General features: G+C 39.5%; 1 protein-coding gene across 25 annotated transcripts in view; it reads right to left on the bottom strand.

Annotated features, from left to right (window-relative positions):
* DLG2 (discs large MAGUK scaffold protein 2) overlaps positions 1-19,148 on the bottom strand; it is a 2,066,111-nt gene that overhangs the window by 51,572 nt on the left and 1,995,391 nt on the right. For all 25 annotated transcript variants that reach the window (XM_082410132.1, XM_082410117.1, XM_082410128.1 and 22 more), the window contains one exon: positions 14,402-14,477. In XM_082410132.1, coding sequence (XP_082266258.1) covers positions 14,402-14,477 — 76 coding nt within the window. The remainder of the gene's footprint in view (positions 1-14,401; positions 14,478-19,148) is intronic.

Here is a 19,148-nt window from a genome sequence, read left to right as displayed (position 1 = left end):
ATGGGGGCTGGACAGAGGTGCTGCCCCGGACACATACGTGCAGACAGTGCCAAGGGAGTACAGCTGAGTTCTGCAGAAAGGCAGGCAAGGAAAACTGTCAAGTTTGGATTCAGCCACGGAAGGCATCTGCATTATGATAAATGAGGTCCATAATTATTCATTCAACAACTCCCAAGGGGTCAGAGCTAGGGGGTGGGTAGACGGGGAGGAGTGACAGCCAGCCTGGGACCTCCGCAGTGGTTCTTCCGTGAATGTAGTGGTGAGAGAACTGAGTCTTCACCTAACACGCAGCAGGTACAACTCAGAAGAAACTTCCACACGGCAACCACTACCGTGTTTACATTGTAGGTGAAGATTCAGCAGTACTAAGACAACATCAGTCACATTTATGTTGTGATTCTGAATTTTGTTGCTATAATATTCAATATATAAATAAATGCTAAATATATATGGCATTTAATTTGTAAATTTATTTTAACTTTATAGATGGTAAGAGCTATAAGCGTAAGATATTTGTACTTAACTTTATGCTTATATATTTAGGGAACATCATCATGGAGGATTTAGTCAACACTTTGGGGTTGGGCAGGGGCAAGAAGGATTATTTTCTTTAAAAAATGCCACTATGTAGTTTTCACCTCATAGGGTTTTTGTGAAGATTTAATGAAAAAAATTCTTATAATCTATTTAGCAAAACTTTTGGCTCATAAATAACCTTCAGTAAATGTTAGTTATATAGTTATCACGTTTACTGATCAAAGTCAAATCCTTTATTTACCAAATGTGAACTCTGCCTATTACTGAGAAGGGGGTAAACACAAAAGTTCTATCCACTCTTGGGGGTCAGCTGGGGGAAAGAACTCCTTACCTTTAACAAAGCAATGAAAGCAATCATAAATAGCACTGAGTAGCAATCATAAATTCATGTCTTTATTTTCTGACTGTAATCTGGGCTTGTGTCCCAGCACACCACCTCCACGACGGCCTGCAGCCATGGGAGGTGTTCACAGAACGCTTTCTCCATAAACGAGGAATGACAAGCTCTGTCATTCACATTGAACTCGTGCTCCAAATTCATTAAGGTGTTAATTCTTCGTGACAGGTGAGTACAAGCCAATTACAGAGAGAAACGGTGGCTTCTTGGGGCCTTCCAGGAAAAACAACCATTCGCATCAAGAATGCCCAAATACCAGTTTCAACAAGTGGTAACAAAATCTTTACAAATATTCATGAAGTTGTCAAAACATGAAAGGCAAATAGCACTCTGCAAGCTTTTTGCTTCTTTTCAAGTGAGGAAGGCTCTAACTCAGACTGACAAGTGCTTGCAATAAATTTGAGACTGGGAAAACTCTCACTTGGTAGTTGTGTCACCCAAATTGCCCAGAACTCTGTAAATGAATGGCAACTCTTTGCATTACACCTTACCACTACTAACAACTAAAGGATGTTTCCCTTAGTTTTGTCATTGGTACCTATGTATACCAATTGCACTTGTTTCATGGAAAGAGTTATTTTTCCCCCTTTTCTCTAAATGGACCCCAAGTGCACAGAATCTGATAAATCATAATCCTTGGCCATGAAATGCTTTTCATTGTTTCTTACCTTCATGTTAGGTGGGAGATTCATGGTGCTTATTACATTATGATAGATAACAAGTGGGCTACACACAGATGTTTTTCTTGAAAAGTGTAATTTTGATTTGACTAAATATCCTTCACACTATGTCTCTTTTTGTTAGTTTATCTCACATCTTAATGAAGCAAGTTTACTGCACCCCTCTTACTAACCCATTTTACAGAGGAATATTGTATACTAAGAGTGCCAACTTCCAAGGAAATCCCAGTCCTTACCAGACCATCCAATGTTTGCCAAGAGCAAGCAAAGGCTAATGCATCTTTGTTTCCCCCAAGCCCTAGCACAGTGCTGGGCATGAAAGACATCTTGTAAATTTTTGCTAAATAACTGAAATGATCTTCATGTGCCTCCAAAGGATAGCACTTGGCTGTGTGACTATGGACAGGTCACTTAATCCTCGGTCCCTGCCTCTTCATCTATGACATGGATAATAAACCAAAGAGTTCTGTAAATATGAAGACTTATTACTAGTATCCATGAAGAATTTCTTAATCCCACTGGAGTGGATCCATTACAACACATTTCTGCTTTTAACCTGGCAATCAGTCTAAAATTGGTTTCATTTTCTAAAAAAAAGTACTTTAGTGACAGTTTTATTGAATCTGTCCCGGTTGGTTTTCAGTTCAATTCAGTGGTTATTTCGGTATCACACATAAACTGTGCCAATTTTTAATAGCACACAGCAACTATTTAGTGCTGGAGACTTGCATTGGAAGGTAAGGCAACCATCTTGAGGTGGGGTGTTAGGAAGATATCTGCTTGAGGCTAGGCCTAAAAGCATGTGTACAATTTTAATTTCTAGTCTGGGTTCTATCAAGTTCATGCTCCCTTCCATTGTCATCTTCGTGGGTGCAGTTACTTTGCATGATTTGCCTTTACCCCTTTCTCTACCAATTAGTAACTCATTCGGGATCCTCCATATGTTCATGGATGACATTTTCAACATTCTCTGCTAACCACCATTGCTATCTGTGACCTTTCAATCTCTGAGGCCTCTGTGACCTGAGTCCTTCCAGCACCTTCCCCCAAGGTGCCCCACTACCCAGGTACCCACCACCCATCCTCCCAGCAACAAGAGTCAATGTCTTTATTCACAAACAAATCCTGTCACTACTCTGTCCCAGAGCCAAAGAACAGCTTCCTTGAACTTTTTAATGGAATACTCAATACCTCCATCACTGGACCTCAAGCTACATTTCCAACCTTACCTCCCCCACTTCCTGTGTGTGTCTGTTCTTTGTTCCAGTCAAATATAGTACTTGCTGGTTGTCACATACCCTCTACTCCTTTACTTTTGCTTCTACTATTTTCTAAATGTGAAAATTACAATTATTCTACAGTTGTTGAAATCTTCCTCAATCCTCACAGACTTAGCTAAAATGCTACCTCTTCTTGGAATCATTTCTTAATTGCTCTCACTCAGACTGGCCCTCTCTTCTCTCCTTTGAATCTCCATTAAGACTCTGTACAGGGCTTCCCTGGTGGCGCAGTGGTTGAGAATCTGCCTGCCAATACAGGGGACACGGGTTCGAGCCCTGGTCTGGGAAGATCCCACATGCCGCAGAGCAACTAGGCCCGTGAGCCACAACTACTGAGCCTGCGCGTCTGGAGCTTGTGCTCCACAACAAGAGAGGCCGCAATAGTGAGAGGCCCGCGCACCACGATGAAGAGTGGCCCCCGCTTGCCGCAGCTAGAGAAAGCCCTCGCACAGAAACGAAGACCCAACACAGCCAAAAATAAATATAAATAAATAAAAATTAAAAAAAAACCAAAAAGACTGTGTACATCCCTCACTAAACTTTTTCACCTTATGCTATATTGTTGTGTGTGTGTGTGTGTGTGTGTGTGTGTGTGTGTGTGTGTGTGTGTGTGTGTACTAGAAGGTAAGCTCTGGAATGGCAGAGGTGCGGCCTTACTTATCCATGTCCCCACTCAGTGGTCAGAGCAGTTTCCTGTACATAAGGGATACTCAAAACCTATTTATTGAAATGAAAGGAAATAACACTCAGATTAAGAGAAACTTCCTTTAACACCAACAGTAAATTGTCTAGTTCTCCATTCACAAACTACAGCAAAAAACATGTAGACTGTACACTCTAATTTATATACCTTTTCTCCTAATACATCACCTTCTTTACTCTCACATTATTTAATTCAGTAATTATTGGTTGAGTGCCATGAACTATTTTAGGCCTTAAATAAATCACATTCCCTGCCTTCAAGGAACTTGCAACCTACTTTCTAGATTTTATTACAGTTGAAAAATCAGAGTCTCAGAAAGAGAAGCTACTAGTTCCAGATCACATAGCTAAGAACAGAACCCAAGGCAGTCTAATTTCAGAGGCTATTTTTTAAAATAAAAGGGCAAAGTAATTAGGTATTTTTTAATGAGTATTAGGAACATACTGGAAGCTGTTGCTGAAAGTTTTCAGATATTACATGATCTGTCACTAAAAAAAATACTTTCTACCCACATATAAACACAGTGTAGAGTTGAAAAGAGGCAAGATATACTGTTTTTGCTTGTTGAGACTCTGGCTATAATTACTACAGTGAGGAAGTCAGACGACTGGACAGTAGCTTCTGCATCTTTATCTTTCAGTACTGATGTTTGAGCTTTTAGGGAGTTAAAAACTTTTGCAGAGACTTCCCTGGTGGTGCAGTAGTTAAGAATCCGCCTGCCAAAGCAGGGGACATGGGTTCGAGCTCTGGTGCAGGAAGATCCTACATGCCGCGGAGCAACTAAGCCCGTGCACCACAACTACTGAGCCTGCGCTCAAGAGCCCACGAGCCACAACTACTGAGCCCGTGTGCCACAACTACTGAAGCCCGCGTGCCTAGAGCCCGTGCTCTGCAACAAGAGAAGCCACCGGAATAAGAAGCCCACACACCACAACAGAGTAGCCCCCACTAGCCGTAACTAGAGAAAGCCTGCATGCAGCAATGAAGACTCAACGCAGCCAAATAAATTAAAAAAAAAAAAACTTTTGCAAAGTGAAACATGCAAGCTCTGAGGTGTGACTCTGGGTCTTTTACCTTAAAGAGTCAGGTTAAAGGAAGCCCTGTAGTGAGTCAGAATTGATTCATGGGTAACTCTCAAAGTAGAAATGGGTTTGAGCCAAATTTTCTGCATAATACTTAACATCCTGAATTAATAGCGGGAAGAAAATTGAACAAAAAGTCAGTGTTCTCAGCTGATGAAACTATACTTGTTATTTATATAACCACAACTTATATATCTCCTATTTATATTACTTTAGCCTTAGCATCACTAATTGAATAGATAGAATTAGCTATGCTAATAACATCTAGAATGAGTTCATACATAAAATGCCTTAAAGAATCAATTATTCTACTCTGCTCACACAATATGTCATCATGCAGGGCCCAGCCCTGCCACTTACTAGCTCTGTGAACTTGGGTAAGTTATTCATCCTTTCTAAGCTTCAGTTTTCTCATCCATAAAATGGGCATATTAAGAATTTTCGTTAAGACGCAAATGAGCAATGCCTATAAAAATAACCTGTAGAACAAAAGGCAGTCTGTGGATGTTCAGAGTAACTGGCATACTGAATAGAATGCAGCAGTTCTCCAATGTCATAAGCACTGATCAAGTCTGTTCTGGAATTTTCCACAGGGAATTATACAACATGGTAGAGAACTCAGAAACAATCCTGATTTGCAGCCAACGGCAGGGACAGGAGTGGAAAACTGAGATTAGTCTGCTGCCACCTCTACCTTCCTGCCCAGTCATAGTCAGCAAGCACACAGTCAGGAACACCCCCGTGCCAGTAGGTGCAGGGCAAGGCTGTAGGGCCAACTCTCCCACCCTCTCCGCCCATAGCACAGTGTGTGTGTGTGGGGGGGGGGGAGGTGGGGGACTAATATTTCTAGGTACTTTACATATATTATCTCTTTTAATATGATTTCCATTTTTACACATCAGGTGATTTAGGCTTAGATATATTATGATAATTCTGATAGAAATTGGTCAATCTGTGTGATATCAAACCTTTCTGCTACACCTGTGTATCTCGAATTTTAGCAAGCCTATAGAATTTTCCTGGGAGCTTATTAAAATGCAACTTTCCTATCTCCATCCCCAGAGATTCTGATTCCACAGGGCTGGGTTTGAGCCTGGGCATCTCCATTTTTAATAAAGAGCCTCAGCTGATGGTGATATAGGTGCCCCAGGCTACACATTTTATTTTCCTCCTAAATATTTTCTGGTCTCTTCTTTCCTCTCTGTCGCTACTCTGTTGTCCTAGGTCAGGCTGTCTCCATGTCTCACCTGCATTGTTAAAATGGACTCCAGCTGTCTAGGGTTGCCTCCTTTTGGAAGTTTATTCCACACAGCAGGAGAGCGATCTGCTAAAGTTCTAATCTAATCTTGCTAAAATCCTCCAAAGCCTCCCCACTGCTCTCGAGATCTGGGTCCTGACTTCCCCTCTGCCTTCTTGGCTGACACTTGCAGCTTTGTACTTAAGCTCTTGTATTTAAGTAACACGAGGCTTCTTTGGCTTCCCTGCACACACTGGGCTGCTTCCTGTCTTTACATGCCCTCCCCTCGGCCTACAAAATACAGAGGTCTTTACAGCCTTTTACACTAGATTCTACTGATCCTTCAAGGCTCATTTGGGACATTATATCTTCTAGGAACTTGCCTATGAACTCCAAGAGAGGCTTAAGTATTCCAGGTCTGAGTTCAAATAGTATTTTGGCCTCACCTCCCACTCAGCGCTTAGCGGATTCTATTTGTCATTTGCTGGTATGTTTATCTCCACAGAACATTTTATGATTCCTACAGGCTGGAACCCTGTCTTATTCATGGTGTACTTCCCATTGCTTAAATTGGTATGTGGCACATAGTATGGCCTCAACAAATGTCTGTTAAAAAACTGAAAACATTAGAGGGGAGGAAACACTATGAGCAAGTGAATCTATTATGTTTCAATTTACCATATTCCTTCCAGCATTCATGAAGTGAAAGCTTTAGCCTAATTAGGCAACGAAGATAACACTGAATTTCAAAGGTATTTTAAAAAATTTACAACTTTTGTACTTTTCTCCTTCTGGGGATGAGGTTGATCAAACACATTCGAGTCAAAATATACAAAACAACAACAAAAAACTGTTTTAAAAATATTATTAAGGTGGAAGAACTGAACAAACTAAAACATATTGTAAAAATGAATGTGTACTGTGTAGTGGACAGATTTTGTCAGTTATTAATTATACTAAATTTAGTATATAAGGTTGCAGATTAACTTGGTTGTTTCAACAATGGTAGTTTTTGGACCTACGAGGGAGGTGACCCAAGAAATAAATATGTATAGAAACACACAAGAAACATGATTTATTCTCCATTCCATTCCACAGACTAGCAGTTTCCTCATTAGTAACTCGACAAATACCCTATGGGGAGTAAGTAAAATCACATGTATTTATTCAGTAAAAAATGTTCATTGAGTTCAGCTGGCTTTCAAGGTTGAGATAGGGACCCTCCTTACATGCATCAGAGAAGGAAACTCAACTGTAGGCCCCTTTGAGAACCATCTGCAGAGAAGCCACTAGCATTGCTTTAACCAGAGAATTATCTGTGTGCTGCTCACATGGCTCTCAGTGGACGTGGGAGCTCAAGGTTTGGAAAAATGTGATTATCACTTTCAAAAGAAAATACAGTGAGTTAGCAGCTCTTCCCATGCTGCGCTGGTGACACTGCAGAATTCCCTGGACACAACCCTGTCTTGGTTCTTTATGTAAAAATGTTAGACTGGTTAAAACCACCCTGCATGCAGTATGGGGAAAGAATCAGAGGAGAAAGGCTAGAGCCAGGAAGAACAATGGGGGAACTGGTAGAGGGCCTGGAAGAGGGAAGTGATAATAAAGAACCTGAGGGGTAGCCTTTCCTGAGTTTATGAACTTTGAGCAGAAATGTTGCCTTCCTGATGGCTGTGGACTAAGGCAGTATGGCTCCCCTTTCACCCCATCGTCCTTGAATCTCTAGGTCACTCTGGACATCTGAGCTCTTCACTGGGCTCCGGCCACCCAAAAACTAGCTCTATTAAGAAGGTTTCCCTTTTTTTGAGGGCAGTAATGACCTTTCCTTTGAAACTCAAAATGTCACTTTGAAGCTGTTATAAAAGCAATCCTCATAACTCACCCTGGTGAAGCAAACATAATTCCTATCTTGCTAACAAAACACTGACTGTCAAGTCACTTTTTTGATAAATGATTCAATGGCAGGCTCTTCTACTAACTGTGTGTTCCGGAAAAATGATTCTCAGTTTCTTCATCTATAAATGACATAGTAGGATCCAATGACCATATGGGAATTTCCAAGAGTATATGAAACAGAACTGAGGCTTCTTAATGCTAGCTCCAGTTTGATTCAAGGAGACTGCCATGATCCTATCACCAATACCTCCATCTCCCCATGTCCCCTTCTCCCAGTCAACATGCCCTCTGAAAGGGAGCTCAAGGCTTTAGAAAAGGAAACAGAATATGAGGTCAGATGTCCAAGGATGATGGTCCTCTCTGATCTCTTTAGCAACAGTTTCCTATTTTCCTTTCCTTTGCCACTGTTTGAAATTCAGATTTTCAGAATCTTGTACCCACAATACTGCTTTAGCTATCCCAACATCTCCCAATGTCAGTCTCTTTCCCCTCCAATCTGTCTTTCCCATGGTCGCCAGACTGATCTCTTAGAAACCTACTTTTGATCATTCACTTACCTTTCCTCTAAAAAGGGTGGACTGAGTAGCCAACATGCGTCCGGTAGACACTGTGCTAAGTGCTAGGGGCACAAAGATGAGTAAGTTTGGAGCTCTGCCTGGGAGTGACATTTGGGCAGCGATCCAGATACATTAAGGGTGGAGCCCAGAGGAAATCACTAGGTTGGGTTTGGTCACAACTGTTAAAATTCCTCACTGTCTACAGGATTAAGTACAAGTTTCTTGGAAAATGTAAAGCACCAGAACTGACTTGAGTCTAACTTTCCAGTTCTGAGTTTCCATTCTTCATCAACTGTTGCTTGAAGTGAAAGCAAACCGTGTTTTACTTCCTATGTGTCCTGTATCTTATTCCTACGCCACTGCCCATTCCTTGCAAGCTTTACTAATCTTTCAAGGCTCCCCAATTCAAATCCCCCCAGCTTCCAAGCTAGAATCAAGTTCAGGGGAGCCTGAACTTCAGAATAAGCTTCCTGTCCCTCTTATTTAGTACGAATCGCTTCCTCCCTGTGGAGACCCATTTTCTCCCCTAGTATCCCTGCTCCTTCAGGGCAGTGACCATGACTTACTCATCTTGGTCCACATTGCGCAGCAAGCTGCCTTGTATTGGCACCTAATAAAAGTTTATTAAATGACTGAAACATGTTTTCCAAGACTTCATTTTACTCTGGCATACCACAACAGAGAAAGTGTGCGGCCCCCAAGCTCCCTTCAGAAATGTTCTCCATACAGAAAGATGCACATCATTGGGGAAACCAGCTTCCCCCTTTTAGAATTTAAGTTTAAGCCAAAGTTAGTTTTTGACAAAGCTAAACCCAATTCAATTTATTTCTTCATTTTTCTTAAAATGCACAAATGCGATATGGTTTTAACAAGGGAGACAGCATGCTATAGTAAACAGATTATGGGTTTTGGAATCAATCAGACATGGGTTCAGATTTCTTCACCTCTCCAAGCCTGTTTTTTTATAAAGAGGGAATAAATGATTTCCCTTCAAGTTTTGTTGTGGTGATTAAGAGAAGTGTGCAAGCTGTCTAGGCTTCTACAATGCATACTCCTACTACTTTGAGTAATACCTATCACTTCTGTTTTGTACCAGCCTGTGGCTAAATAGGACTAGTTATTTATAGCCTACCTTACTTTAGAAAGGATTTACAATGCAAAGGGGATCCTTATACATTGCACATTGCTGACATTTAGTAAGAATATTAATAATTCTCTCGTACTCTTTCAGATATATATTTCCCTTCCTTAAATTATAGGGACTTTTAAAGAAAAATAAAACAAAATTTGGCATAAATCACTAAATACCGCTGATTTTTCAATGGAAAACAGGTTGATTCTGAAGATTATACAATTTCTTAAATGTCTCAATAAATAAAATAGAATGGCTGATTAGAAAATTGATAAAAAAGGTAGAAGAACAATGAAAGAAATCCAGGTGGTGACTAAGTTCTCACCAGAAGCTAGTTTGAATGGAGACTCATTAGAAATTTAGCTGACATTCTCAGGAAAGCTTGGGTGCATTGAGATCTGGGGAAGTGAGACAGTTCTCAAGGAGATCCATCCAAACAGATGGCCACTTGGGTCTGGGTAGGCTGGAATTATCTGGGTTACTGACACAATTGTCCACTTGACTTTGCATGTGTAGACACAGACTTTGTGAAGGCACATGGAGTGGACAGAAAGCCTGGGCATTTCATTTGTAGCAAACGGGCACTTTGCAATGGAGAGCCTCAGATTTCCTCATAGACACTCTCCAAACTCAGCAAGCATCAAAGCTCAGAGTCAGGCTTTCCATACAAGCTTCCCAACCTTCCAGATCTTCCCAGTCAGCCCCATTAGCTACAACTCCCACCACACCATCCACCCCATCCATCTGGTGTCCCTGATCAGCTTGGCCTTACTCCAATATGCCTACGGTTGCCACCTTCATGTACATGCTGTTTCTGATGTGTGGCAAACTCTTACTCAAACTTTAAGATCTCATTCAAGTATCACCTTCTCTTTGAAATCTTCTCTCTTATCCAAGGCATAATTAGTAACTCTCTTCTTCTTCTGACCTCCAACAGAATAAGGGATAGTGCGAAGGAATGAAAAGGGCAAATGTTCTACTGTCAAAATGATTTGAATTTAAAACTGACTTTTGTACATACTAGCTGTGTGATCTTAGGTAAATTAGTTAATCTTCCTGAGGTGCAATCTCCTGATATTTAAAATAGAGACTAATTCCCTAAATTTATGGGGATCATCAGTGATACTGTATCACCATTGTTTGCCTGCTTATATTTCTCTTTGTGAGCTCCGTGGTATGAAAGTCTTTCCCTTTTTAATCACTTTGCTGCCCTACAAGGCACCTAGCACGGTGCCTGGTGTTGTGCAGCACTCAATTTTTAAAAATTAATGAATAGTTCTGGAAAAGTAACTCAAGCACTGATAGGCCAATTAAAGCCCAAGTCCTTCTATGAAGTGCTCTCTGGTCATTCCCACATCCATTCATTTGAATCCCCATAGCTCTTGTATACACTACTAAGGCTCTTGTCACAGCCTGCTTTATACATACTAATTGATTCTAAGATCCGCCAGGGCAGTAACCATGGCTTTCACTCTGAATCCCCAACATTTCACAATGCTCTGTGAATGCCATCTAATGGTAAAGTTACTTAAAATATCCCATTCTCTTTCTCATTCCGAACAGTTTTCCTCTTCAGTTTATGCTGAGTTTACCCCAGGGTCCCAGAGACTGAGGCCTTTGTAACAGTGACTTATATCTGTAGCCCTTGTCCAAGGCTCATAGTGAGTGGCACCTCCTGACTTCCCCAACTCTCCACGGAGTTGGTCTGTCCTTTCTTCAGTGCACTTTCTCTTAATTGTCCTTTGCTTTCTACTTCAGGGCAAGAGTCTTCTCATTGATGTATTGTTCTCCTGGGGACTTAGAAAACTTTGGTTTATTATTTCTTAATTCACAGGCTCATGGAGAATTACTGCTGGAAGGCACCTTAAAAAATCATTGAATCCAGGGACCTCAAATAGAGAACAATTCCCAGTGTTGTGCTAGGCATGACTAATCAATCATGACACTTTTCCTGCTGAGGTCACAAATGGCCTCAGAATCATTTTCAACACAATATTCTAGTTAGAAACCATCAATTCATCGGTTTCCATAGGAGATGAAACTTGTTTGACATCCCTGATGTAGTTCAAAGCTGCTGTTTTGCTAATGAGGTCCAAAGAACAGTGGTGACTTAGTAATGAACTGAAACCAGAACCCAGGCTACCTGACTCTCATGACTTTCAGTCCAGGTTTTCCCTTTTCACATGATCACTGCCTCTCCTTCAATAGTCATTCAAGTCCTAGAATTTATATTCTATTCATTGGCTCATACCTAACTGTATTTAGCAATATGATTTCAAAAAACACAACACAAGTTTTGGCCTTATCAAAAAGACATCTGGGCTCTAACTGACGTTAGGAGCTCTTGAGGGGAAGGGCCTATGTTACACTTTGTATCTTTCACAAGTTCTAGTCCTGAGTCTGGCACATGGTAGGTATTCAACAAAAATTCTCTGATGTATATCCAACTATATATATGAAATAAACAGGAAATCTATCCTTAAATTCTCACCAAGAATCAATGAAAAATCCTACCCCTTTGTACAGAAGCAGTATTTGTTTGAAAGGACTCCATGCATGATGACATACAGCCTCACTTTTTTTTTTTTTAAGAGTGACACCATGTTTAAATAAATTCCCATTTCACCTGAATGTTTTAGGGGAAAGTAAATTATTATTTCAATGACTGGGCTGCCCAGTGACACTTCTACTTAAAAATACAGAGGGCAGTGTTGTGGTTTAGGGCTCAAAACTTCTGAGCTTTTCTTCTCGTTTTTCATGGTGACATCTATTGACCTAAACTTGTGGTTCTGTGTGATGTTCACAGCCAAAATTATTAGAACAGAAAAGTAAAGGAAAGGAGATGAAGAGAAAGAGAATAGGAAGGCAGAAGGTGGGGAAAAGTATTTTACGATATAGCAATAAGATACTAGTACTATCACTTAAAAATACTAGATTTAAAAAGCTTTACAACCCACAGCTAACATCATACTTAATAGGAAAGATTAAATGTTTTCCCCTTAAGGTCAGGAACAAGACAAGGATGACTGTTTTTGCGACTTCCATCCAACACTGGAAGTTCTAGCCAAGGCAATCAGTTATGATAAAGAAATAAAAGTCATCCAGACTGGAAGGAAAGAAGTAAAACTCTCTCTTTTTACATATGACATGATCTTGTAGATAGAAAATCCTGAGGAATCCACAAAAAGCTACTACAATTAATAAATGGATTCAGCAAGGTAGCAGGATATAAGATTGATATACACAATAACTGTATTTCTATACACTTGCAGTGAACAATCCAAAAATAAAACAGAAAACAATTCATGTGCAAAAGAATGAAATTGCAACCCTATTTCATATAGTATACAAAAACTAATTAAAAATGGATCAACCACCTAAATGTAAGAGCTAAAACTATAAAATTCTTAGAAGAAAATACGAGCATAAATCTTCATGGCCTTGGTTTTTTAGATATAATACCAAAAACACAAGTAACAAAAGAAAAAATAGATAAATTGGTCTTTGTCAAAATTAAAAACTTTTGTGCATCAAATGACACTATCAAGAGAGACAACTCATAGAACGGGAGAAAATATTTGGAAAGCATATATTTGATAAGAGATTAATATCTGGAATATACAAAGAACTTCTACAACTCAACAACAACAAAGGAACCCGATTTTAAAAACGGGCAAAGGATCTGAATAGACATTTCTCCAAGGAAGATATACAAATGGTCAATAAGCACATGAAAAGATGTTCAATACCAATGGTCATTAGGGAAATAAAAATCACAACCACAATGAGATACCACTTCAGACCAAACAGGATGACTATAAGCAGGAAGACATATAATAACAAGTGTTGGTGAGGATGTAGAGAAACTGGAACCCTCATACACTGATGGTGGGAATGTAGAATGTTATAGCCACCTTGGAAAACAGTCTGGCAGCTCCCCAAAATGTTAAATATAGAGCTCTCATTATGACCCAGCCTAGGTATATTCCCAACGGAAATAAGAGTATATGTCTACACAAAAATTTGTGCACAAATATTTATAGCAACATTATCCATAACAGTCCCAAAGTGGAAACAATGCAAATGTCCATCACCTGATGAGTGGATAAATTAGATGAGGTATATCCATACAATGGAATATTGTTTGGCAAAGAAAAGAAAAAAAGTATTTATTCATGCTACAACACAGAGGCACTTTGAGAACATTATGTAAAGTGAAAAAAGCAGTCACAAAAGACCACATAGTGTACAATTCCATTTATATGAACTATTCAGAATAGGCAAATCTATAGAGACAAAGCAGATTAGTAGTTGCCTAGGGCTGGGTGGGGAGGGGCTGGGGTTGAGGGAGAGGGAAGTGACTGCTACAGATTTCTTTATGGGGTGATGAAATGTTCTAAAATTGACTGTGGTAATGGTTGCATAACTCTAAATTTCATTTGTTTACTTTCTTCTTTTCTATGTCTGTCACAACAATCCATGTATTCACTTAGGTGATCCATATGTATATTTCCATGACTATCCTGACTTTATAATATGTAAAGGACTAGACATATTTTATGATGAGCAGGTATCTTTTATGGAATCTATCCTTCTAGACTATTTAATTTAAAAGAAAAAAAGAAATAACATCAAAACTATTTTTTTCTTCCTCACTATAGTCATTACATCACCTTCATAACACATCACTTCTGCTGACCACTAGCAGCTTTACCCCCAAAATTTATTTACCATAAATCTACTTCATCAGAAATTATATCACTGCATAGCAATACATTTATAACAGTGCTCTACTGTCCAGTAGCTCCATAATCTGTTTGTTACCAACAGCTTAAATGTCAATTATAGTTAAATCCATGGCAAATGAGAGAATTTAATGTTTCGATTATTTTGTACCTACCCCTTTTGAATCAATCACTCCAGGTTTTGCATTAAACTTCACTGTCTTCAATCGGGCACGTTCCTTTCTTTCCACCCTAAAGAAAATGGAAAATAAAGAGTCTATCACATGGCAAGGCATTTATGATTAAGTTTCTTATCAAATGAAGAACACCCCTTCTTATCCTACAGCTCAAATAAAATGTGTTTTAAAATATTTCTCTTCTTTGTTCACTATAAAAAGTCTTGGTATGATATCTCTAAGCTGCTAACACATTCCTTGCAATTTTTGTGTTACATGTACTGAGAGTCACATATCTGGAAGCAACAAAACCCCAATATTTGTTATTTAAATGCCTGAATCAATCAAAATCTGTTTCAAGAAATCACAGTCCACAGAGATGAATACCTAGGAGGCTAAGTAAACTCTCATCTCCTAATATCTCCTTCTCTCTTTTTGTTTCCTTTTTGTTCCCTTCCCTTTAGGAATACTGGGGTATTTATTTACCTTCACCTCAAAACCAAACATGTTACAGATAATCTTGAACTTTTCCTTTGCCCCAATGTCCTTCTGCTGCCATCTCTGCAGTTTTCATTATTTCACCTTCATTCATTCATCAAACACTTATTGAATGCCTACCCTGTATCAAGTAAGGTGCTGGGAAACAAAGAAAAAAAAATTAAAAAGCACGACTTTAATGAACACACAGTAATGTGTTCTTGGCAGGGACAGAGGGATAAAAAGACAGATATTGCTGCACAAAAGAGTGCTGATAGCAATATGGGCACATCTATCTCATTGGAGGAAGATAAGGAGGGGGTGGAAAGCAATGGGGTGGGCTTCCTGGAGGAGGTGTCAACTTATGTGAGACTTAAATGGTGAGAAAGAGCTTGTCAGTGGGAAAAGTTTAGGGAGAATCTCCCAGACAGGAGGAACAACATGTACCATGACCCGAAGATATAATCAAGCTAAAGATTGCAGGAAGATTCTGGTACAGGGTACATACAGCACAGGGACATGAGGCTGAAGAGGTGGTGAGACCTCCTTATAAAGGGTATCCGTCTACTCTGAGGACATGGGGTTTTCCTTTGGGGAATCCTAATGATTTATTAGAGGCTATAAAGCTGAGAAGTGATAGACATTAGCATTTTAAATAAATGACTCTGGGGGAGGAGGAAGATAGACTGGAGGAGGGAAGGAACAGTGGGAAGCAGGAGGCCTATTTAGAAGCTACTGCCATAATCCAGGCAAGAAATGATGAGGAGTGATAATGAGGTGGAGGAGAGGGAAGAGTTGGAGAAATATTAATAACATAAAGTTCGCAGGACTTGTGCCTATTTGAAGGATGGGGCTGAAAAGAGGAAAGAGAAGTTAAATACTCCTGATTCTTTTTTGAGCCTCTCTAATTAGACATGATCATTCTTTCCTCTAAGCCCCACGACATTTATTTGTATGTCTATATTGGTGTTATCTCTTGTTTCCTTGTGTTTTGTTTATTTTTGAGTTGCGCATATAAGGCTGTATGTTCCTTGAGGGCAAGTCCACATACCACTTACTGTATTATAGCAAGTCCTCAATAAATAACAGTTGAACTAAAATAATATTCATTGCATTGTTTTAGCATCATTTTTTCTGTTTAAATACGGCTAGTTCTAATTTCAAAAATGGGGAAAGAAAAAGGAGAAGAAAAGACCCTGAATCTACAGAAACTTAATGGCTTATGAAATCTAAGCTATTCATAGATCAATAATTAACAACATACTCCCCTTTAACTTAGAGTTCTTTTGTGTTTCCAGCTGAAACGCATTGAAGATCAGGGTTTCTATAGTTACAGAATGGAGTTTCAGAATATATTTATTTCAGTGTGAGAGTAGAATATTTGAGTGGAAACAGATGAAGAAAATTCTTCAAACCTAACCTCAGATATGAACGCAATATGCTCCAATAAGAGTTTCTACTTGCACCCAACATACAACAGTTGGGAGGAGATCAAGGAAGACTTCAGATAAGGTAAACTGCCAAGTGGAAAGATGCTCACTGAGCAAATGCCTACTCCGAGCTACTTCAGCTTTTCTCAGTTTTAATCCAAGTACAAATGCTAATTCATATTCATCTCTGCCCTGACTTTATCCTGGCTTCTTTGCATTAACCAGCCTAATTACGGGAAACACTAGTACATCAGATGATGCCAAAATGACTGTAACATGCAGAGAATATATGGTTATTTGATTAGGTTATGCAAATAAATTCTGCATAAAGTGATAGAACTCACATGGGCCTCAAACATAAATAATATTAGGCTGAACTCAATATTCTATTCTAAGAATTGCTTAGAGCGCTCTAACTTTTCCCCTCTGGTTTCTAAGTTCATCCCTTTCATATTTCTTAAGAAATGTTTCTGTTAGGCCAGTTTAGTGGTTCATCGCTTAAATCTCAAACGGGTTGCAAAGACTGAGTCAGATGGACAGACAGACAGACACACACACAAACACACCTGATATTTGCTACAGTTTATTACTAATCTTCAAACAAGCAATAGAAAAAGTAAAAAAAAAAAATTAAGTCTTACTGTACAGGTGACAGATTTTGGTTCACTCAAGAAGGAAGTCAGACAAAGGATTAATCTCCAAAACATACAAGCAGCTCATGCAGCTCAGTATCAGAAGAACAAACAACCCAATCCAAAAACGGGCAGAAGACCTAAATAGACATTTCTCCAAAGAAGACATACAGATGGCCAACAAACACATGAAAAGATGCTCAATATCACTAATGATTAGAGAAATGCAAATCAAACCCACAATGAGGTATCACTTCACACCGGTCAGAATGGCCATCATCAAAAAATCTACAAACAATAAATGCTGGAGAGGGTGTGAAGAAAAGGGAACCCTCTTGCACTGCTGGTGGGGGTGTAAATTGATACAGCCACTATGGAGAACAGTATGGAAGTTCCTTAAAAAACTAAAAATAGAACTACCATATGACCTAGTAATCCCACTACTGGGCATACACCCTGAGAAAAACTTAATTCAAAAAGATGTATGTACCACAATGTTCACTGCAGCACTATTTACAATAGCCAGGACATGGAAACAACCTAAATGTCCACTGACAGATGAATGGATAAAGAAGATGCAGCACATATATACAATGGAATATTACTCAGCTATAAAAAGGAATGAAATTGAGTTATTTGTAGTGAGGTGGATGGACCTAGAGTCTGTCATACAGAGTGAAGCAAGTCAGAAAGAGAAAAATAAATACCATATGCTAACGCATATATATGGAATCTAGAAAATTGGTACTGATGAACCTAGTGGTAGGGCAGGAATAAAGATGCAGACGTTGAGAATGGACTTGAGGACACAGCGGGGGAAGGGGAGGCTGGGATGTAGTGAGAGAGTAGCACTGACATACATACACTACCAAATGTATAATAGATAGCTAGTGGGAAGCTGCCGCATAGCACAGGGAGATCAGCTCGGTGCTTTGTGAGGACCTAGAGGGGTGGGATAGGGAGGGTGGGAGGGAGGCTCAAGAGAGAGGAGATATGGGGACATGTGTATGCATATGGCTGATTCGCTTTGCTGTACAGCAGAAACTAACATAACATTGTAAAGCAATTATACTCCAATAAAGATGTATAAAAAAAAAAAAGGAAGTCAGAAAGTTGTGATTTCTACTTGGGTTGAAAGTTTCATGAATGATAATGATGATGATGATATAAGTGGTAGCTGAAGTTTTAACATATAATATTAATGAAAAATTCCTTCACATTTACATCATCTCATTTGGCCCCGACAATAAGCAAGTGTGGTATTCTCAAACCCATTTTATGGCTGGGAAAGCTAAGACTTGAAGCTTGCCAAATTAGAAAGTGGTAGAAATAGGGCCTGAGCACAAATCTTTTAACAGCTAACTTCAGTGTCTGGCCACATCCACTCTGTTTGGGAAACAATACTTAAGGACCTTCCATGCCTCCCATATCCAATGGGTTTCAACAAACATGAGATTTTAGATGGTCACCCACAATTTTAAGACCAATATAGTTCCTTAGACGTCTGGGCTGAGCTTCTCACAAATAATAACCATCCCCCTTCCTTCCATCCCAAATCCCGAATGTCCTGAATTAAATAAACCATAATCAAACTCAAGCAAAGAGTCACGGAGATAATACCTGTTATGACAGGCTCACCTCAAAACTCAGAATAAATTTGCTTTTAACACTGAAATTCAGGTTAGCTAAATGTCTATTTGCAATGTTACATCAGAAACATTGGACTGATCTCTCTCCTCAGCAGTCTTTACATTCACTGCATCCCCAACAATAGTTGTGTTTTTCCATCCCAGAGGCTCATGTCGATTGCCTCTTGGGGATCTCTGCAAACCCTTCTCATGGGTAGCAGGGGATGTGGCTTATCTTTTTTCTTCACTTGCCTCAACCCTGTCCTCTCTCCTAGTGCTTCTTGGGATACATGTGGATAGTTTATTGCCAAGATCAGTTAGGGGAGAGAAATAGGGCCCTACATAATGCTATGTTGTTTTGAGCATCAAAAGCTCAAACTCTGAAGAAAGGAAAACATACATCATTTGAGTAAGCACAGAAGTATTAGAAGCTATGCTAAACTTTACCTGTATTATCTATAATCTGTACAGTGATCCAGGCCTGAAGATGGAGCTGGGCATATAGTATGTGCTTAATCTTTGTTGGCAAATGAATGAATGAATCATCAAGGAGGCTACTGGTTCTTGACCTGGGTGTGAA

Source organism: Balaenoptera physalus (genome assembly GCF_965194825.1).
Source record: "Balaenoptera physalus genome assembly, chromosome: 10".
Classification (NCBI taxonomy): domain Eukaryota; kingdom Metazoa; phylum Chordata; class Mammalia; order Artiodactyla; family Balaenopteridae; genus Balaenoptera; species Balaenoptera physalus.
Note: the sequence above shows the minus strand (reverse complement) of the source record. Positions and strands in the feature narration are given on the sequence as shown.